Genomic DNA, 23,553 nt, shown 5'->3' with positions numbered 1-23,553 from the left:
ACCTCTCTAGAGGCCATATTTCTCAATGGATCTTCATGAAAATTGGTCAGAATGTTCATCTTGATGATATCTAGGTCAGGTTCGAAACTGGGTCACCTGGGGGTCAAAAACTAGGTCAGTAGATCTAAAAATAGAAAAACCTTATGACCTCTCAGGCCCTTCCCCAGAAATTTTTTAAGGCGCTGGGGTAAAGTTTGCGTGGCGGGATAAGGGGTGGGTGCGGGAGGGGTTTCCCCTCCCGTGTTCGATTTTTTTTTAAAAAATCGAACCCAAATGGTGCTTTTTTAAGTATACCATATGCAAAAAAAAACAACAACATGTATTTCATTACTTCTACATTTTCACATAATCATATAACCATCAATATATCATATACACTACACAGATGTCCACTTCTTTTATAAGTATTTTCGAACAACACGTATGTCCTTCCACATCTTTTGTACTAACACTAACAACACATAGGCATTTTTTTTCATATAAGTGTCTGTCTTTGGCACTGTTCCATTCCTTTACTGCATCACTGAAATTAAAGTCATTCATTTTTTGTCCCTGCATGGACACCTGAGTAAGGCATTAAGCACTTTCATACTCACTGGTCAATGGTGGGTGGTCTTTACACATTCAACTGCTGAAACCTCTCTCACAATCTGAAAGTACAAAAAAAATGTATTTGTTATTTTCCCAGAGCAAGGATAACCAAGGATGGATTTATATTGTAAAAGTTCCTAAGATTTGACATTTATCTTGTGTTCTTCTGCACAATGAATTGCAACAGTATTTCTGTTAAATATTTGTGGGTGTTAACAACACCATTGCAGCTTTTTTACACACAGAAGCAGGTTCTGTATTTCAAGTTTAACTATGTATTTTACTGCAAGCAGCAAGTTTCAGAAAGAACATGTATACACACCAGCTGTGGAGGTTGGTAGAAGCAGTCCCACTGTAGCGACTTTGCACAGGTTTGGGTGAGACTTGGACAGATTACCAATAATCCACTCCATTGTGCTCAAAGTGTTCATCTGTGGTAAGGGTGGCTTTCGCCTGTGCCCATTCAATAACCGCCCAGTCTTCTTCAAGGGAAAAGTGTGATGAAAGAGCCTGAAATGAAACATAAGTTACAATGACATGTTTCAATGACTTGAAAAAAATGAATCATAACTTTTTTGTTGTTGATAAGTTTCTTGTTTTTGTTATTTTTCTTCTAAAATTCTTTGGACCATACATGATGCTGTAAATATATTCAGTACTGTAAACAGAGATTCTAAATAAATAAATGTTTATTTAGCATAGAAATAGACTATTGACTTCCTTGAAATACAGCAGAAGAGAATTCATTGATCCCTTTTACCGACTAGCCCAGTTCTTTACGTGAGAAAGTAGGCAGTTTATTTGGAACTGGTCTTTCCCAGGAACGATGGTTAGGTAACCTGCCCTTACTTTTGTTATTCCACTGAAACTTGTATCATTTGGTCTTTTTATGTTTACTTTGAGAGATAGATCTACAAAAGCAAAGTGAAACAAAAATATCATAGTAGATAAAGTTTAATAGATCTATTTAGAAATTACTAGCACCTTAAACAATAGTAATTAAACATCCTCGAAAAAGTTTGCTTCAGTTCATCGGGAACAATGATTTCAAACAGTCAAAGAATCACTGGTCATTTTAATACAGTTGCCTTTCCCTGCTAATTATTACTCGATAACAATCAACTTACCCATGCATGCCGCCACCAACTGTTATCCCATTTCTTTGCATAGACTAATTATAATCCTTAACTAATTATATTCCAATCACTCCTGTTCCCAAACTTGTGAAAACACAGACTTTCATCAACACATGTCGTATTTAAACCCTTATCAGTACTGGTTAGGAACCATTTTCCGGACAGGACCAGTTTCCGGACACATGCAATATCCGCTTTATTTCGTTGTTATTAATGTTATTGTTTTATCTAGAACATTTAGATGTTTGTTCTTCATGTCTACAACAAACCATTATTTTATAAGGCTGTATAATGTTTGGGTTTTTGATGATAACTCACCTGCGTTTACGAAATAACTTTCTGTCTTAACGGGGCATGAAGATAGCATTGCGCATGCGCAGTAGTTCACACATGCCGAGATATCAAGTGTGGAAGAAATAATCAAACTACATAATGATTGTCTGCTGATAACTTGTTCTACTTTTAATTTCACGCTAAATGTTACGTAAAATGCAGGGCTGTCGATTTTTGCACTAATTTTATTCTATTTCTATTGGAATTATCAAGGATTCGTGTTAGACGAAATTCGAGTTTTTTATAGTCAACCTCGGTTTGCTTTCGTAGCTGCTATTGAACGTCGGGTTATGTTTCAAGTGCAATTTTGAAGAGATGAATGATTAAAAGATGTGTAGAAATAGTTTAATTACTTATTTTGATATCAAATTAACAACAAAACACCGTCAAAATATTTGTCCGGAAATTGGTTTACCTGACGGGAAAAATACCTCATTTTAGTGACCCCATTTGAGGCCCCACGGAACCCATATTTTACGTCACAACGCGATGCTGATTACAACATCGGAGGCAGAAGGGGCTGAAGTTTGTGCAGTGTGGACTTCATTTATGTCAAATATTTTTTTTAAGAATTAATGGAGCCGAAATATGAAAATGTGTCCGGAAAATGGTTCCCAACCAGTACACGGTAAACAGCTAGCTACACTGTGTATTCATATTAACTACCCCGATCGATTTTACCTGAGGTATCTCACGGGGATGAAATCGCTTACTGATTTAAGACGCTGCGCTAATAATTGAGGCACCGCGCGGGATATTTAAGCGCTGCGGGAAGCTATATTTCGTGTTTTAAGCGCCGCGGTAGCGCGGCGCCTTATGCGGCTGGGGAAGGGCCTGCCTCTCTAGAGGTCATATTTTTCAAGAGATCTTCATGAATATTGGTCAGAATGTTTACCTTGATGATATCTAGGTCAAGTTTGAAACTGGGTCATGTGGGGGTCAAAAACTAGGTCAGTAGGTCTAAAAATAGAAAAACCTTGTGACCTCTCTAGAGGCCATATTTCTCAATGGATCTTCAAAGAAATTGGTCAGAATGTTCACCTTGATGATCTCTAGATCAAGTTTGAAACTGGGTCATGTGGGGTCAAAAACTAGGTCAGTAGGTCTGAAAACAGAAAAAAATTTGTGACCTCTCTAGAGGCCATATTTTTCACGGGATCTTTATGAAAATTGGTCAGAATGTTATCTTTGATGATATCTAGGTCAGGTTTGAAACTGGGTCATGTGCGGTCAATAACTAGGTCAGTAGATCTAAAAATAGAAAAACCTTGTGACCTCTTTAGAGGCCATATTTTTCAAGAAATCTTCATGAAAATTGGTCAGAATGTTCACCTTGATGATATCTAGATCAAATTCGAAACTGGGTCACGTGCGGTCAAAAACTAGGACAGTAGGTCTAAAAATAGAAAAACCTTGTGACCTTTCTAGAGGCCATATTTCTCAATGGATCTTCATGAAAATTAATGAGAATGTTCAGCTTGATGATATCTAGATTAAGTTCGTAACTGGGTCATGTTCGGTCAAAAACTAGGTCAGTAGGTTGAAAAATAGAAAAACCTTGTGACCTCTCTAGAGGCCATATTTTTCTTGAGATCTTCATGAAAACTGGTGAGATTGTTCACCTTGATGATATCTAGGTCAAGTTTAAAAGTGGGTCACGTGCCTTCAAAAACTAGGTCTTTAGGTCAAATAATAGAAAAACCTTGTGACCTCTCTAGAGGTCATATTTTTCAATGGATCTTCATGAAAATTGGTCAGAATTTTTTATCTTGATGATATCTAGGTCACATATGCTCAAAAACTAGGTCACTTTGTCAAATAATAGAAAAAACGACGTCATACTCAGTTCAACACTGGGTCATGTGGGGATAGGTGAGCGATTCAGGACCATCATGGTCCTCTTGTTCTAATTTTTTCTTTATTTTGGGTAAAAAGTTTTTATGCAAAATTGCATCACCCAGTTTAGAATGCTGTTAAGATTAATAAGCATAGTGTCTGGGATACATTTATCTATTACTGATTAAGCTTTCCACTTTCCACTTTAAAGAGCTTTGTTGACACTAGGGGTCACCGTCATTGAAATACCTACGTAGACATCCCCCACTCAAGATGTCTCCACAATTTAGTTATACCCAAGACCTCCCCCTTCCCCCCTCCTTTACTGAATTTAATCTCCATAGTTATGAAGTCTATTTTAATTTTATAGGTCCTGCATTAATGTTTTCAAGATTTGACAAGAAGTATGGTTCAGAGAGACGATTCTTTGCCTGTTCAGCATTTAGAGATCGCAAAGCGTGTCCTTTCTTCAAATGGGCAGATGAAGTGAAAGGTTCAAACAAAAACAGGCCAGTGTATCACACTGGAGAGACTGGCCTTTGGCCTTCATACAGTCATGCAGCAATGAGGAAAAGGTACATCATCATTTAATAATTGAACCTGTCTTAGTAGCCATCTGTTGCCTTAACCTTTACACTGCTAAATTTCAAAAATGGACTGGTCCATCATTCAATATGGACAATACCATTAATAATTCAAAGGGGTGTTCACTGAAAATTTACTTACTGAATAGCAAACAGTGCAGACCATGATCTTGGTCTGCACTGGGTGCAAAGGCAAAACCAATTGCCGCCAGCAGGCTAAAGGTTAAGCAGCCTGTGAGCGAACTTTGACAAATCGATTTTATGTCCAGATTTCAAGTTGACTTAAATAGTCGTTCTTTTATGATATATTTTTGCCCCGAAGGAATTAGAGCTTTTCAGTTCAGAGGTCAGGGGTTTTAACTCTGATGATGCCACAAAATACACTGCCACAAATGTGACTACTACTGGTATTTTAAATTTTTTTCCAAAAATATGCAAGATTTATTCATTGAGCTTTCTTATTAATTACTGATAATCAGTGTAAACTATACCTCAACTTTGGTTATTTAATTCTCTTGCAAAAATGGCAAGCAAATATGTAATTTCAGAATTTATTTCAGGTTCTCTGAGTTCAAGAAATTGAAAGAATCTGAGAGATATATCTGTACTAACTGTGGTCTGTTGTTGTTGCCAGGGGAACGTACATCTCATGAAGGTCAAGGTCACAAATTGAGGTCAAACATTTCCAATGAAATGCTTGTTAAACCAACCCAGCTGTTCACACCTCTAGAGAACAACAAAACATTTGCTGTAAGATAGCATTTTTTTCTGATGATGATGCATTTTATTCAAGTGACAAACTAAGCAAATTTAAAATAAATTTTCAAGGGAAGCAAATTGTTAATTTAATGAAGGAGGCAGAATTTCTTAAGGTCATAAAACTGGTAAATACTGGTAAGCATGTTAGCAAGGTTAACAGATTTTTCATTTCTTTGCAAGTTAAATTTGTTGTTTGGAGAATGAAACATACTTTTGAAAAAAAAATAGCATTCAGAAATAAAGATTTTAATGTGACTCATTATCTGAGGTGGGTATTTCTGATTACAAATAATCGTTATAAACAATGTTGTCAACTTCCTTTCAGCAATACCTTTTTTCCACCTCAACAGTTGATTTCATACTGGACACATTATCTTCTCTGAATGTGACTCACATCCTGTGTGTTGGATGCCCAAGGTAAGTCTATTTTTGGTAAAGGGACTTATGTACTGTCATAATTTATCATCTGTTGTAAAGTCAAATTACTTTGCCTTTATGATTAATTGGCTTTAATTACCACTTACCTTGAAAGGTCAGGAAAAAAATGATTTTTTTCAAGGTAAGTGAATTGTCAGGGAAATCTTAATAATTGTCATTGGAAAATGAAATTTTAGAAAAGTCAGGGAAATATGAAATTCGGGCGTCGATATTTAAAATGTTCAGTGGCTATGGCAGTCTTCAAGCAGTATTTATACATTTTGGTGTAATTGTGTATAAACATGATTTAAATGTGTTTGAATCAATTTTTTTATGTTGACTTTGGAATTTTGATGAAAGTTAGTAATATCTGAAACAAAATGCATATAAAAGGGTTGATTGGATGGCTTTAGGGGAGGAGGAGGCCGAAAAATATGATGGTATTGGTCAGTGAAAAGTATGGTTTAGTCAGGGAAAAGTCAGGGAATTTCATTTTCTCAACTAAGTGGCAACCCTGTCACTACATGTTATACACTACATGTTATACATAGATACATGTTATATGTAGATACACGTTATACATAGATACACACGTTATACATAGATACATGTTATACCAAGGTCACAATTTCTGGTACATTATTTCGAGTGCTGTTCATATCAGTTATGAGAACTTTCCCAACAACCAATGTAAAATAAGTTTAAAGTAAAATTAATTCACAGTATATGCCCACCTGCTTAGCTCAATAGGGAGAGCGCAGGTCTACTGATTGCGGGGTCATGAGTTTGATCATGTAAAAAGAAGAGTAATGATTACTTTTACATTTTGGAATCAAAGAGCCAATGTCATAATTTCATGAAGCTAACAAATTTTGACCGCTGTGAAGGTTACAGTTCTCTGTTACAAAACAAAAAAGACTTCCATTTCGATAAAATGCCCTTTTCTCAAAATAGGCAATACCATGTGAATGTACATTTAAAATCCCAGTCATCTTCCTGTTTTCCTGTTTAAAAGCCCTGATTTGTGTCTCTAAAGATTTTGCCATTACTGTTTCTGTTTGTTTACAGAATTCATGAGGCTGTACAGATCAGATGCAAAGATGAGTCGTCCCAGCAATTGCAAAGTTTATTGTTGGATCTGGATCATAGATTTGTAAGTAAATAGACAGGATATCTTGGTGTATAGCAGAAATAAGAAAATCTGTAATATGACACTGCCACAAACAGTAAATTTATTTTGCTCCTGTTCTGTTATATGTATTTTAACTTTGCAGGGTTATGTAATATTTTTATTCCGAACTGAATGTGAATAGTACCAGATAGCTTTGTCCTTATCCATCTGCTTATCATGTGTATTTCCAAACAAATCCTCTGCCATCAAACCTGTGTGTAGGAGAGCCAAAAGGTGGTCTTTATTTATTTGCTGGCCAAACATATACAGTGCAAAATTGTTTAATTTGGGAATGACGCCATTGGTCTTTAAAGCTGAGTGGTCTTTCATTGGTGGTATTTAATTAATAAATAATATATTCCAAACAGTGATTTGTCATTGAACAAATTCATGGTTTGGAGCATAGATAAGAAGGAATTATGTCGAGAGGGCATTTGCCGGTTTTGTATGATTTTCTCTTCCAGTGTACCGCTATGATGTTGGACGTTCTATTGTGACATACAAACAGTGAATGTGTTTTATAATAACACACAGTTTTATCAGTTAAAAGGGGAAATATATCGGTTAGTTGTGTTAGAATCATAACTAAAATTCAAAATGATTTCTTCTATAGATGGGTTACTTCTTGGATTTTCTACAATAATTACGTTATAGAAATAAGTTCATTTAATCCTCAGCCTGCTGGCGGCAAGCGATTTTGCCTTTGCGACCAGTGCAGACCAAGATCAGCCTGCATGTCCGTGCAGACTGATCATGGTTTGCACTGTTTGCTATTCAGTCGGTAAATTTTTAGCGGACACACCTTTCAATAATAAGTGATGCTGCCCAGATTGAATGATCGACCAGTCCATTTTAGAAATGTAGCAGTTGAAGGGTTAATCTGTGTTATCCATAATTTTTAGCTGCAGGTGTTTCCTCAATCCCAGTTTTGCCGCTACAATATGCTGAATCATCATTTCTTTGGTGGGGACACAGATAGGCAGACGTATAATGATTTCATCGCAGGGAATGCTGGGAAGAAGGTTGCCATGGTGATAGATCCTCCTTTTGGGGTTATGGTTGATGCACTTAATATTACTATAAATAGAATACAGGAAGATTCGAGGGACAATAGAGGTATATGTAGTTCTAAACTAATTTTTGTTTGAATTTTTTTTACATTTTCTAATTCAGAAGTTAAGAATGAATAAAATTTTCCTGTATTTTATAAATGAAATAATGGTGAAACGTTCGGTTTGTTACACAAGAAAATAATAACGTGTTATAAAGTTATTGAACTGTCAATAGAGAAGGAATGCCAAAAAAAAAAGTTGCAATTCACTTGCAGTGTAAATGCATATGTAATAAAAAGACTATTAGCTATGCATTTGTTCTTTCACGCAGTAATGTTGCACTCGAGTCATTAGCTCGACTATTCATAGAATAGTAGAGCTATTGCACTCGCCCATGCGTCGGCGTCGGCGTCCCGATTTGGTTAAGTTTTGTATGTAAGCTGGTATCTCAGCAACCACGTGTGGGAATGGATTGAAACTTCACACACTTATTCACTGTGATAAACTGACTTACATTGCACAGGTCCCATAACTCTATTTTGCTTTTTTACAAAATTATGCCCCTTTTTTGACTTAGAAATTTTTGCTTAAGGTTTTGTATGTAAGCTGGTATCTCAGTAACCACTTGTGGGAATGGATTGAAATTTCACACGCTTATTCACTGTGATAAACTGACTTACATTGCACAGGTCCATAACTCTATTTTGCTTTTTTACAAAATTATGCCCCTTTTTCGACTTAGAATTTTTTGGTTAAGGTTTTGTATGTAAGCTGGTATCTCAGTACTCACTAATTGAAATGGATTGAAACATCACACACTTGTTCACTGTCATGATCTGACATGCACAAAGCAGGTTCCATAACTCTATTTTGCTTTTTTACAAAATTATGCCCCTTTTTCGACTTAGAATTTTTTGGTTAAAGTTTTGTATGTAAGCTGGTATCTCAGTATCCACTAATGGGAAAGGATTGAAACTTCACACACTTGTTCACTGTCATGATATGACATGCAGTGCAAAGGGTCAATAACTCAACTTTGCATTTTACAAAATTATGCACCTTTTTAAACTTAGGAGTTTTGGGTTAAATTCTTATATGTAAGCTGGTATCTCAGTACCCTCTAATGGGAACGGATTGAAACTTCACACACTTGTCCACTGTCATGAGCTGATAAGCACTATGCAGGTTCCATAACCCTATTTTGCTTTTTTTGAATTATGCCCCTTTTTCGACTTTCGTATTCATTCAATCGACAAGGCTGTTGAATAGTCGAGCGTTGCTGTCCTCCGACAGCTCTTGTTTTGTATCTCCACTGCAGAAGTCTCGTATATTTCTCAATATAAATCTAATTCTGTGAAAGCTGGGGGATTTCATGAATTTTTTGGTGACGTTAATTCCCAAAGAACAATTTACTTTGTATTCAGAAGTAAAAATTTACAATTCATATACCTGTGAAACAGCCACATTGGCCAAAACGACGAAATTCAGTGCTTACGAAATGACTTTACATTAATCTATAATTGTGTTCTAAAGTTTAATGTGGGGGCCTCAGTGGCCGAGTGGTTAAGGTCTCTGACTTCAAATCACTTGCCCCTCATCGATGTGGGTTCGAGCCTCACTCGGGGCGTTGAATTCTTCTTGTGAGGAAGCCATCCAGCTGGCTTACGGAAGGTCGGTACTTTGTGTGTAAGCAAAGTAAGTATGAACAAAAGTTCATGGTAAAGTAAGTGTACTGTATTTTACTGTCATCAAAGGAATTAAAATGTAATGTTTTTATTCTTTTCAGGTTGTGAAGATGCCAATGAGATGCCAGTGTTTTGGTTTTTTCCTTACTTCATGGAGCAAAGAGTGGTAACACCTAGTTCCAGCTACACAATGTTAGATTATAAGGTACAGTAAGAAATTGCACACAAGCAAAGAGTGGTTACACAATGTTAGGTTATATGGTACAGTAAGAAATTGCACACAAGCAAAGAGTGGTTACACAATGTTAGGTTATAAGGTACAGTAAGAAATTGCACACAAGCAAAGAGTGGTTACACAATGTTAGATTATAAGGTACAGTAAGAAATTGCACACAAGCAAAGAGTGGTTACACGAAGTTCCAGTTACACAATGTTAGATTATGAGGTAGAATAACACACAAGCAAAGAGTGGTTACACCAAGTTTGAGTTACACAATGTTAGATTATAAGGTTTCATTAAATTGGGCATATTTTAGTATACAACCTTTTGTAGGATAAGTTTGTGTGGTCAATAGATGACATGTATTGTTTTTAGAGAAATAAGGGTAAAGGTTAAGCTCAAAGAGGCCTTGGGATTTAGAATGGTGTCTTGTCAGTTTGAGAAAGTTCTACAAAACCATGTCATTACACAGCTGTAAGATCAATTATGTGTCCACTCGCATTACTTTGTGACCCAACTAAAGGTTACATGGGGACTGCAATTTGTTTTTAGCTCCACTTTTCGAAGAAGAGGTAAAGCTATTGCATTGGCCTCAGCGCCGGTGTCACCATTTGTTAAAGTTTTTAATAAAGCCAAATACATGTATATCTGTTACAATCAAAGCTATTGACTTGAAACTTGAAATGTTTATTTACAATCAAAGTCTACACCAGCAGAAACAATTTCCATAACTCTGAATGAATTTTGACAGAGTTATGGCCCTTATTAACTTAAAACTTTTGATAAAGTCAAATATCTCTGTTACTATCAAAGCTATTGACTTAAAACTTAAAATCGTTATTTACTATCAAAGTCTACACCAAGAGAAACAATCACCTTGACTCTGATTATATATTTGATTGAGTTAAGCCCCTTTTACTGGCAAAGCTCAAATTCAGAGTCAAGCACTGAGAAAAGTCTAGCATGGTGTCTTACAGATAGTTTTTGTTGGAATGCTAGTGAACAACATAGGGTCATCATGCTGAGGATTTGGCATTTTGTTATTTATAACTAACAAAAACCCATCATCACCAACCTTACATGTAATTTATAAATTTAATGTGTTCAGTTTATAAATGAGCCGTGCCATGAGAAAACCAACATAGTGGGTTTGCGACCAGCATAGATCCAGACCAGCCTGCGCATCCACGCAGTCTGGTCAGGATCCATGCTGTTTGCTAACAGTTTCTCTAATTCCAATAGGCATTGAAAGCGAACAGCATGGATCCTGACCAGACTGAGCAGATGCGCAGGCTGGTCTGGATCCATGCTGGTCGCAAACCCACTATGTTGGTTTTCTCATGGCACGGCTCAAATATGTTTGTACAACCATGTAACTTTCAGAGGATTTTTTTCAGGTTGACTATGATAACCATGACCTGTTCCGTGGAGAAAAAGGCAGGAAGAAAGGCTCGCCAGTCAGAATCTTCACAAACCTCTCACCAAAAATGATTGCATTGCCAGCATCAGAGGGTTATTGGTAAATATTTCTAACTTTAGTAACTTTAACCTGACTATATGAAGAATGGAGAGGACTGTTGTACATGCCTTGGTGTTGCCATCAGCATTGTTTTAAAGTTTTATGACAAGCTCCTCAGTTTTACTACATCACCTTAACTGTTGTCCCTGTCATTATCAAACTTCATATAAGGATTTGTTTTGGTAAGGGGCCGACATCTACAAGTTCAGTGCGAGGTGTGTCAAAGGTCAAGGGCACCGGGATCAAGTATTGTAGTAGTGCTGGTTAAAGATTTATGACGTGCTCCTCAATTTCTCTGTATCTTACTACTGCCCCCAAAATCATCAAAGCTTACATATCAGTTGATATTAGTAATGGGCAGACACCTTTAGGTTTTGGGTCAGTTACCTCAAGGTCAAGGTCTCTTTTATTGCATGCTTCTCAATTTCACTGTATTTTCTTAAACTTATAATGTTTCATAGTACTGGGTACCCTCATGTCTCAAGTTCTACTCCTCTCCCCATCCGCTACACTCTGCACGACCCCCCCCCCCCCCCCCCCCCCCACACACACACACCCCAAAAACAAAAAAAACTCTCTCTAGCTTATATCTCATAGCCATACTTTTACCAGTCTCCAACCCCAAAAATATGTTTTATGAAGAGGTGAAGTGGAGGTGATATATATATAGTCTTTAATTGAACTGCCAGTTGCCTGAAGATTGAATTTGCAATCTCAGATCATCTCTGTAGATTGTCTTGTGATAAAAGCAGGTGAACCATCTTGTACGGCTTTTTGTTGGGTTTCAAGTGCACCAACACAATTAAAGGGCATATAGCAACTTCGTAGCTTTGGGATGGTGAAGGAAGACCCTAGATGCGTCTCTGTGCATTATTTCGTTGCGAGCACCTGGATAGAACCTTCTGTAGGCCAGCTGGATGGCTTTTTACTTGAAGAATTCAAAGCCCCGAGCAAAGCTCGACTCCACATTGGTGTGAGAGGCCAGTGCTTTGAAGTCAGCTACCTTAACCACTCGGCCAAGGAGAAGGAGTACATTTTAACTGATGATGCAGACCTGATAATCATATTCTCAAGTTGAGGGTTGAGCATGAATATCTTGTACTTTGTTCTTTACATGCACTCATGCTCAGCCCTCAGAGTACATTCAAAATACATACAAAATGTGTTAAGGTTTCTATTTACTTGTTCAGAAGATGTGTAGAAATTGCTTTGAAACAATGACGTACTGTAGACATGTTTTTTCTGTTTTCTAGTTATTGTAAGGAATGTGAACAATACCGTGCACTGGAGAATAAGCACTGCAACAAATGCAGCACATGTCCTACAAAGGTTTGTAAATCCTGTTCTATGTAACATTTGCTGGATTCAACACCATTTTCTGTGGGAGGTCATGGATTTGAAAGCTTCCTTACTTGGCTGTCAGCATTAGGAGGATAGCTGAAGGACTGGACAGCTCGATGTTAGTATAATGTGACTGGGTGAGGCATCAGGCCATGTGACTTTGTGTGATATTCCATTTATGCAGCCTGATAAAATAGAGCATTGTGTTCACTGTTACAAACAAGTAGGCACTGTCATTTATATGACTTAGAAATTGTTGAAAAGGACACTAAACTTAAACACATACACACACATGCACGTACACACATATAAATACATGTCATTTGCTTTAAATGAAACGCTAACTGATTTGAATACTTCCTAATTCTTTGAATCATAAAATGAAACTTATAAGTTAATTTGTTGTATACTTAACTTTTTAGTTGGATTGTAATAAAAGTTGTTGTTTTTTATATTTGATTCATTGTCACCTCTGCTTTCACTGTTGTTAAATCATTATTGATGGTAGAGTGTCAGAAGAATTCAAACCAATGACCTCTACATTGATACTGTTATTTGGGTGAATTTCATTTAATGAATTTCGGTATTTTTCTTTACTTTAGGATGGGAACACCTATATTCACTGTGATAAATGCAGCAGATGTGTAAAACCATCCCGTGTTCATTGTGAAACCTGTAATATATGTGATCTCCCAGAACACAAATGTGGACAGTCTGTGACTAAAGGTAAGTGAACGTATGTGATCTCCCAGAACACAAATGTGGACAGTCTGTGACTAAAGGTAAGTGAACGTATGTGATCTCCCGGAACACTAATGTGGACAGTCTGTGACTAAAGGTAAGTGAACGTATGTGATCTCCCGGAACACAAATGATGACAGTCTGTGACTAAAGGTAAGTGAACGTATGTGATCTCCCAGAACACAAATGTGGACAGTCTTTGACTAAAGGTAAGTGAACGTATGTGATCTCCCAGAACACAAGAAAGGACAGTCTATGATTAAATTTAAGTTGGCATCAGTGATCTTTTGGAACACAAATGATGACAGTCTGTGACTGAAGGTATGTGTTAAATACTTGACTGTGAAGAATTTCGTCTAAAAATTCAGTGTTATGAATGTAGAAGGAACGAAATGTTATCTCCTATATATAAATGAGCCGCACCATGAGAAAACCAACATGGTGCGTTTGTGACCAGCATGGATCCAGACCAGCCTGTGCATCCGCACAGTCTGGTCAGGATCCATGCTGTTGGCTTTCAAAGCCTATTGCAATTAGAGAAAATGTTAGCGAACAGCATGGATCCTGACCAGACTGCGCGGATGCGCCGGCTGGTCTGGATCCATGCTGGTCGCAAACGCACTATGTTGGTTTTCTCATGGTGTGGCTCAAATATAGTATTACATCCTTGAACTGAAAATGTCAGCAGGCTTGTCCTACATGTACTGATTATAATTTCAGGTTGTCATATTTGTGGAGCGATGGACCATAAGAGAAGAGAATGTCCAAATAAGAAATCACTTACAGAGAGTTCAAATCCCAGGTAACTGTTGGTCTTGTTCAAAGACTATACAGATGCTCAGACTGTTTCCTATAGTTGTATTCATTTTAACCTTTAGCCTGCTGGCAGCAAGTAATTCTGCCTTTGCGATCAGTGCAGACCAAGATCAGCCTGCACATCTGTGCAGGCTGATCATGGTCTGCACTGTTTGCTATTCAGTCAGTAAATTTTCAGTGAACAACCCTTCAAATAATAAATGGTACTGCCTAAATTGAATGATTGACCCGTCCATTTTAAAAATTTAGCAGGGTAAGGGTTAATATAGTGTAACCTCTTTTATTGATGCCTACAAAGGCAGTGATAATTTAAGTTGTAAGTTTTCTAGCTTTAATAATCATGAAAGACGGCAAGTACCACTCCACTTCCAGTATTCAATTTTGTGGACACTTGATAAAACCATTGACTGTCTCTAGGCCATAGTTTCCACACATGAGAACATCTGGTAGAGTTCAATCCCACAGCAGTACAGACATGGTGACCCTTCAGTAATATATGTCCCCTATATCATGTACTAACTGGATCTATTTCACTTCTTTTTCAGACCAATCAAAAGAAAAGGAAGTCATCAACCACTACATAAAAAGAAGAAGAAAACAAAGTGAATTATGAGAATGATTTTTATTGTATCAAAATACTGGGTAAAATAAAATTCTTGTAATAGTAATTTTCTATGTTGCTCTTAGATTTAAGTTTAATACAGATTTGAAAAAATAATAACCTGAACACAAGATTTCTGAACTATGGTACCGGTATATGTAAAAGTTAAAAGCTATGTTTTGCAAACTCAATTTAAGTTGTTAAAGTGTTCTTATTGGACACCTGATAATTCTATACATGTAATTGTATGTACACATATAGAATTTTGTTCTTTATTTCAATAAGCATCTGAGGTGTGGAAATTCAAAACATGATTTTCAAACAGTTTAGCTGTAAATGTTCAAAGAGTACTAGTAAAACCAAAATCTGAAGTTTTTAACATGAAGATTTACTTGTAGAGAGTAAATCAGAATTTTTTTAGCAGAAGTTTGTTTTTATGTTTAGGGAATTAATACTCAGACATTCATACATATACCAGTATTGAAATCACAACCTCCCTGTTACCTGGTTTCATTCTGTTCAGTATTTTTAACTGCAGAAGCTGGACCATCTTTTAACAATAGGGGGTTAATGATTTCATACCCGTACATATACATGCATGTGCGGTAAATCCATATAACTAGGAGCAAGCATCTGCTGAAAATTGTCTGATTTAAACTGAGTTTCTCGCTTCAAGTGAGACTACATGTTTGAAACTTGTAATTGTATTTTTATAAGTACAGGTACACTTGAACTTCTCAAAATAATTTGCAGAGTTCTAAATTATGATGCCCGAGACATTTACTGAAATAACACATGAAATGTTACGTGTATACAAACCTGTACAGGTAATAAATTGTAACTTCTCTAGGATATCTTTGTTACCAACTTCAAATACAAATGGCTGGCTGTCGATTGAAAATGTACTGTAATAATCATATGAGCCGCGCCATGAGAAAACTAACATAGTGCATTTGCGACCAGTACGGATCCAGACCAGCCTGCATATTCGCGCAGTCTGGTCAGGATCCATGCTGTTCGCTAACGGTTTCTCAGATTGCAATAGGCTTTGAAAGCGAACAGCATGGATCCTGACCAGACTGCACGGATGCGCAGGCTGGTCTGGATCCATGCTGGATGCAAATGCACTATGTTGGTTTTCTCATGGCGCAGCTCATATTTTAAACTAAATAGTGCAGCAATAATAAAGTGGAATGTCAGAAACATTATCTGCATCATAAACAATAACAAATCAAGTAACAATGACTGGAACTCCTCAATTCTAAATCTACATAAAACGTCAACTATTAAAATCTAACAATACTAAAACTACTTTAAAATGCAAAATAGGAAAATCAGGGATAAAATCTATAACAGTATAAAACTTTAGCACAGGTACAAACTGTTTATCATAGACTCTAAGAAAAACAATCGTGACTCGAAAATATTTACATGTATAAAAAGTTGCTTTAACACAATGAAACAATCTGCAGAAAAAGCTGCATTTAAAATACAAAATGTATATGCCTAGGACCTGTATTCATCAATATTCTACATGTCTGAAATTAGACCCTTTAAAACAATATAAGTCTTGATTTCAGGTTTAAATCATTGATGAATATGGTCTTGGGATAGTTAAAAAAAATGTTCCCGAGTTAGGTTTGAAGTTAATTACAATGTATATCAAGATACCTGATAAAAGCTAGAAACCATTTTTTCCCCTTGTGTATGATTTATCATAACAAGTTATAAAGTAGAGCTTTTTCACCACAACTTTATTAGCTTAAAGTATTTCGAACAGACAAATAACTTATAAGATATCCTACTTGGTGTCTTTTAATGGAAAACTTGAATAATTACAGAATACAATGTACTTCTTAATTGTGTCATGTATTCAGCATATCAACTTTAAAATAACTTCCAGAAAGCTACTTGATTTTTGGAGGAACTAAGAGTACACAAAGTACAGAAGTACTGGCAATATGCCTAAGTCAAAAAATGGAGCATAACTCAAAAAATCCTAATTAGACAGGTTAGTTCCAACAATATGAACATGTCCACTTAATGCTGGCAATGTATACAAAATGTACAATATTTCATTTCAGTTGGAGCTGCACAGTGCAGTTGTATTTCAAAAGGGGCATAACTCAAAAAAAGGTATTCTAGCATAAAAGTCCCAACAATATGCACATTAATTTTCCACTTGATTCATATCATGTATACCAAGTTTCATTTGAATTGGAAGAAAACTAAGAGGAGTTGTGTACAACAGAAGGTGTGATTGATGGATGTACAGAATTACCGATGGATGGACAGTTCAAACTATATATGCCACCCTGGTCTTTGACACTGGGGGCATAAAAATCAATCTTTTGAGATCAAAGGAACCAGAACTAGATTAAAATATATCTAGTTTGTATAACAATATGTGCGCAGACAGAATTAAGAAAATTTCAACAGCTGAGTACAATAAAGTTTTGCCTCAAATAAAAACAAAATTGGACATGAACACCATAAATTATAGTTGAATGCATCAAACAGTCCTGCCTTATAGCTTAGCAGTACAATTTACTATATGAGCCGTGCCATGAGAAAACCAACATAGTGGGTTTGCGACCAGCATCCGCGCTGTCTGGTCAGGATCCATGCTGTTTGCTAATGGTTTCTTTCATTGCAATAGGCTTTGAAAGTGAACAGCATGGATCCTGACCAGACTGCACGGATGCGCAGACTGGTTTGGATCCATGCTGGTCGCCAAGCCACTATGTTGGTTTTCCCATGGCGCGGCTCATTATGTCTAACAATAAATCTTCCTAACAGAGCTATGATTAGATTAACATTGAAATGATATACTAGGGGGATTAAATCTCGAATACTGAATTTTGTAAATGAGTTCTTGTGATTTATACCTTGGTACAGATAGGATAAGAAAGGTATTTGTTCAATGATATCACTTCTTGGATACCCTTAAGTCTTTCTTGATATCTATAACATTTTCAGGAAATTTCAAAATGAGATGTACATGTAATTACAAAGTTTTGCAAATGCAACATAGGTTTTATATCGGTTGAACGTATTTTGAGCAAAATCTGCCAGGAAATATTTTAAGTTAAATTTATCCTCTTTAATGATTTTGTCCTAGCTAATTCTCCCATATACACCCTTAAAAGACTAAGATTTACTAGCATTCATTTAATCTCTGATATTTAACACCAACAAGTAGAAAAGCAGCAAATCTAAAAATATTCTTAACATAACCATTAAAAAGTAAACAGCAAAAATGTATTAGGCTAAACTACTTCTTAGGTCTCATTTTACTAAATTTTCTTTAAAACGAAATTTTCTTCTTCAACTGGAAAGTTGTGATTCCATACATGTATGGGTACTAGATAATATCTAGTAGGATTTCCTTATTCATTCAAAAAACATCTGAGGTATTTTTGATACCTTAGACCTTTTCAAGTTATTAACATAATATAAGGAAGTCATGTACATTCAACTGATGGTTTTGTAAAACTATTAAAAATGCAGATTTACCAGCAACAAGCAACTAAAGTAAATTTATGGAATTAAGAAATAATGTATAGAAAAATTATGTTTCATCATTATTAATAAACGAGAGGTTATACGTCCGCTCCTCCGCGGAATAATTTCACAATGGCATACCACAGTAGCCGTTGTGAATTATTCTAGCGGCGTATAACCGATTTTGAGTGTATTAATTTAAGAAAAACACAAGTTTGCTATACATTATTTCAATTCTTGTATGCCCTTGGCTTCATCTTAAACAGAAGATAAAATATAGTAGCGCTCTCTCTTGGTTGCAACAAAAACATTTACGTCATCACCCATAATGCTTACCACAATCATGCTTTTTATTCTGTCTTAAAAGTATTAACAACTCACATGTCTATACACATATACAAGTATGAAGTTGCAACGTCTCTACATGTATTATCACAGAATTTGGCTCTTCAGGATCTCCACCAATGAAAACAGATGTTGTAAAATGATCTGTTGCAGCATATCCTTTCACACACGTATGTACATGGCCCATGAAACCTTGAGGTTACTGTGAACCCCTGTGATTCTAGGTCAAATATTAAACAGTTCAAAACATCTTTTTCAGTGCTATTTCCTTTCCAAGGCCCCAGCTTGGCATCTGGTGTATATGTGGTATCTTTCATCCCTTCGCATGTGCATTTATGATTCATATCAAAATTTTCATTTTGAGGGACAACTTGTTTTGAATAGATAAGTACTTTAACTTCCGATGTTTGGGACGAAGTTTCAACACTAGCAGCTTTAACAATTAAATCTAAGCACTCGGCATAGCCAGGAAACTGGTTCCGGAAATTGTTTCTCTGAATTTTTGCCATGATTTGCGGGAATTTTTCCAGCTCTTTTACAAGACCATGGATTCCAAAATATGCCGCTTCTCTGTATACCGTCTCGGCAATTTGTGGTGGAGGAAGATCTCCGTACCTGAGGTAGTTGAGGATATGGATGAAATTTTCCCCATCTGCGTCGATAAAAAATCTTCCATCTTTGTCTTTGATAACTGAGTACTTTCCACTAAACATTGCAGACAACATGTTGTCGGGACATTTGGTTAACGTTAAATGTGTGGTAGTGAAAAACCTCCCTCCAACATTCAACTCTATTATTGGTGGAAACTGTAAAAGAGAAAAGATGCAGTTTTATGCCAATATTACATACATGTATACATTGTATGCAGACTTAAAATGCATAGAAATTAGTTAATATACACTGCTGTGCCAGCGGGTCATCAGACTCCTGATAAAATGTAATCAAGTTGCTCACTAAAGGTAAATGTAGTTTATTATGTACATTTACTTTTAGTGAGCAACTTGGTTACATTTGATCAGACTATTTTTAAAACACGCACTTTTTTCACTAGCTGTTACACTGATCTGACATGGAATGTGCAGGTTTCATAACTCTACTCAAATGAACATTTTTACAGTGTTTTTCTCCATTTTTGACATGAGTTTTTGTATGTATGTTGGGTTGGAATGGATTGAAACCTCATTATGATGATCTTACATGCAAAACACAGGTTCCAAATTTCTGTCTTGTAGGCAGTGGAACTAAAACTACAAACAGTTTAATAACTGCATCAGTGCTCACATTGCTCAGTCTAACAAAATAATGAATGTATCAATTTCTGAATTTTTTTTGAGTCTTGTTTGAGCTGACTGGGTAAAATATTTGAAAAAATGGAAGCAATTCTGCTAAAACTTTGTTGTAGGCTTAGGTGACTTATGTAACGATAACCAAAAAAAATGCCCTTGGGAAAGTCTGACATTTTTGTAGTGAAATGTGTCAACAAACACACAATTTTTTTTTTAATGTTGAAATCCACAGAATTTCACAGGGTAGAAAAAAAAGTTGAAAAAGCTACTGCTTGAAAGATACCAATCTCTGCTACCTATATCACACTGGATAACCTGCTATCATGACGCCCGCTGGAAATGTAACCCAGCTGGAAATGTAACCCAGCTGTAAATCGGTAGGTAAAGTTTTTCATTTATTTCTATTAAAACGAAGCCATGCAATTCTTGCAAATCAACTTGACAGTTTTGTCAAGGAATGACCATGGCTTACATTTACAATTTCAGTGGACCAAATACGATGGAAAAGTTTGAAAAATTATTATTTCGTCAAGTTTGCTTAGGCGTAAAAAAAAATTCTTTGTTTCCGGTATCCCGACCTACCCTAAATTTTCGGCCCGACCCTAAATGTTTTTATGGCCTTGGAGAATATTTTTTTCAACTTTTTAACAAAAAGATGCAAAACTGCACTTTTTATGCTAAATATGCCCAGTGATGTTAGAAATCAACTTAGTGATGCTCTAAAGGCATAACCCCCTTATTTGTAATCATTTTTTGACAAAAAAATAATTTCCGAAAAGTCTCCCTTAATAAAAAAAAATTCCCAAAAAAAATTTTTTGAGCATGTTACAGGAAACAAAGAAATTTTTTTTTAAGCCTTATCTTGATTGCGCAACCAAATTAAGAACGTGCACATAGTTTTAAAACTTGCTGTTTTGTTCAGATTGTTAAAAGATCACAATACCTGGTATATATCTATCAAATGCAAAAATAAAACAAGAAATTATACTGAAATAAAAAGAAATACCCAACTTTTTAAATCCTTTCATTTTAAAGGGGGTAGGGGTTATCTTTTTTTAAATAAAATTTATAAAACATTACTGTTTACAAAAATAACTTTTCTTATCAGGATATTGTTCTATGTAACTGTCCTTTTTATCCTTTTGAAAGAATAAAAAATGAAAAATGTCATAAAATGTTGCTTAAATGTAATAGACTACCGGTACCTACATGTATAATGGTATCACGAAATGAATGAATAACTTGAAATATTCATGAATTAATTATAATGTTATCATTAAAGGAATTTGTGATATCCATAAATGAATGAATTAATGATTTTACAAAAATAATGAATTAATTATATAAAAACAAGGGTGCAGAATGTCACAATATACGCCCGTCACAGCAAATTTGTTTACACTAGCACCTGTATTTGCAAATGGAATTTTAATTTTCTAGTTGTTTACAATGTTGTTTTTTTTAGAAATTATTGTAATTCTTTTATTTTTCTAAGTCCACAAAAAAAATCCTTACCAGGTAGAGATACCTTAAAATACACCCAAAATTTGAAAGTAATATCAATGTTGTACCACAGAAAAGTGGTCTTGGTTTTTCCCTACGGTCAATTATAAAAAAGTTACAACGTAAGTTATTTATAGTAACAACTAAGGGAAGTTAATCTTTAAAGAGAAAAAAAAATAAAAAATTACAAGTCCACACAAAAATCCTTACCAGGTAGAGATCGCTCAAAATACACCTCAGAATTGGATGTAACATGCATGTTGTACTACAGAAAAGTGGTCTCGATTTTTCCCTACGACTTGTAATGAAAAAGTTACAATATAAGCTATTTATAGTAACAGCAAAGGGAAGTAATTTTAAAGAAGGGACCAGTGCATGACACTCCGTCTCATGATGGTGTACAATTGTGCCAAGTTGCATCAAAATCCCTACATGCATGAAGAAGAAATGCTCCAGACAAAGTCATTCTTGTATCTGACCTTTGACCTTTAAGTGTGACCTTGACCTTAGACCAAGGGACCTGGTTCTTGCGCATGACACTCCGTCTCATGCTGTGAACATTTGTGCCAAGTTGTATCAAAATCCTCAATGCATGAAGAAGAAATGCTCCGGACAAAGTTTTCATTCTTGTATCCTTTGACCTCTAAGTGTGACCTTGACCTTACCCCTAGGGACCTGGTTCTTGCGCATGACACTCCGTCTCATGATGGTGAACAATTTTGCCAAGCTACATCAAAGTCCTTTCATGCATGAAGAAGATATGCTCCGGACAAAGTTTTCATTCTTGTATCCTTTGACCTCTAAGTGTGACCTTGACCTTAGACCTAGGAACCTGGTTCTTGCGCACGACACTCCCTCTCATTATGGTGAACAACTGTGCCAAGCTACATCAAAATCATTCCATGCATGAAGAAGATATGCTCCGGACAAAGTCATTCTTGAATTTTTCATTCTTGTATCCTTTGACCTCTAAGTGTGACCTTGACCTTAGACCTAGGGACCTGGTTTTTGCGCATGACACTCCGTCTCATGATGATGAACAATTGTGCCAACTTTCATCAAAATCCCTCCATACATGAAGAAGATATGCTCCGGACAAAGTCATTCTTGAATTTGACCTTTGACCTCTAAGTGTGACCTTGACCTTAGACCTAGGGACCTGGTTCTTGCGCATGACACTCCGTCTCATGATGGTGAACAACTGTGCCAAGTTTCATCAAAATCCCTCCATGCATGTAGAAGATATGCTCCAGACAAGGTCTGTGGACGCCGCCTGCCCAACCGTCCATCCGCCCGCCAGGGGCGTTCCCATAATACGTCCCGTTTTTCAAACGGGCGTATAAAAAGACTACATGATATTACCAAAATAGTAAAATGGCACTACACAGAAACACATTGACTACAAGACCATCCAAATACTGTAGAATGTTGACTAAGAAAAAAAAATCTATTAAATCATTATGAATCAAAGAATTTTGTAATCATTTTATAGCTATTTTCATTCATATTATAAAAATCATATATGTCTTTTATGTGTATTAATACATTTATTTATACATTTGACTGAGCTGAGACCTTGAAAACTTTCATCTGTTGAATAATATAATATTGATAGCAGCTTATCAGTCATACATGTACATTGAGTGGTGTACATTGGCATGATGCCAGAATCTGAAGAACAGCCAAAACTGATCATTTATTTCTAATGTACGTTTTTTTCTCAGTCCACAAAGCTGCTTTGACATGTGCTTGCCATAAAATTTGTTTATTGTCAAATTTGCACTAATCCTTAATGGTATGTAACAAACCGCCCTAGGTTACAGTTGTGTATCAACAGTGTATTGCAATTTACAACTAGTGTACATGTACTGTATATGCATTAAATGATTTATAATACCAATTGTTCACTTGCAACTCAAAATATTCCCCTACAAATTGTGACAAAATTACATATATTTTATGAATCTTAATTACCTTCGAATTTTCGTCTATTTCCTCCATTTCCTCCAACTGGAGTCGTTAGGTTAATAGACTATTTCTCCAACCTTTTAGTTTGTTTACAAACAAGTATTGACCTACTTCAGTTAATCGCGGTTTTCCGTAACTTACGGAA

At 35.9% G+C, this 23,553-nt stretch overlaps 2 protein-coding genes across 3 annotated transcripts in view; one reads left to right on the top strand and one right to left on the bottom strand.

Moving 5' to 3' along the window:
- LOC123566646 (rRNA N6-adenosine-methyltransferase ZCCHC4-like) overlaps nucleotides 1-14,869 on the top strand; it is a 21,215-nt gene extending 6,346 nt beyond the window's left edge. The window contains exons 2-12 of one of the 2 annotated variants that reach the window (XM_045360933.2): nucleotides 4,267-4,471; nucleotides 5,041-5,230; nucleotides 5,565-5,656; nucleotides 6,725-6,809; nucleotides 7,730-7,943; nucleotides 9,666-9,769; nucleotides 11,182-11,303; nucleotides 12,557-12,632; nucleotides 13,247-13,370; nucleotides 14,106-14,187; nucleotides 14,747-14,869. In XM_045360933.2, coding sequence (XP_045216868.2) covers nucleotides 4,267-4,471; nucleotides 5,041-5,230; nucleotides 5,565-5,656; nucleotides 6,725-6,809; nucleotides 7,730-7,943; nucleotides 9,666-9,769; nucleotides 11,182-11,303; nucleotides 12,557-12,632; nucleotides 13,247-13,370; nucleotides 14,106-14,187; nucleotides 14,747-14,807 — 1,355 coding nt within the window. In that variant the 3' untranslated portion in view covers nucleotides 14,808-14,869. Of the gene's footprint in view, nucleotides 1-4,266; nucleotides 4,472-5,040; nucleotides 5,231-5,564; nucleotides 5,657-6,724; nucleotides 6,810-7,729; nucleotides 7,944-9,665; nucleotides 9,770-11,181; nucleotides 11,304-12,556; nucleotides 12,763-13,246; nucleotides 13,371-14,105; nucleotides 14,188-14,746 lie in introns of those variants that run through there. The other variant, XR_006689459.2, reaches the window with a different exon arrangement.
- LOC123566647 (BTB/POZ domain-containing protein KCTD7-like) lies at nucleotides 14,805-23,553 on the bottom strand. Its single transcript, XM_045360934.2, has 2 exons — nucleotides 23,415-23,553; nucleotides 14,805-19,457 (listed from the first exon to the last, which is right to left on the bottom strand). The coding sequence occupies exons 1-2, from the start codon at nucleotides 23,439-23,441 to the stop codon at nucleotides 18,756-18,758; spliced, it is 729 nt and encodes a 242-aa protein (XP_045216869.2). The 5' UTR covers nucleotides 23,442-23,553; the 3' UTR covers nucleotides 14,805-18,755.

Source organism: Mercenaria mercenaria, chromosome 8 (genome assembly GCF_021730395.1).
Source record: "Mercenaria mercenaria strain notata chromosome 8, MADL_Memer_1, whole genome shotgun sequence".
Taxonomy (NCBI): Eukaryota; Metazoa; Mollusca; class Bivalvia; order Venerida; family Veneridae; genus Mercenaria; species Mercenaria mercenaria.
This window is presented reverse-complemented; position numbering and strand designations above follow the sequence as displayed.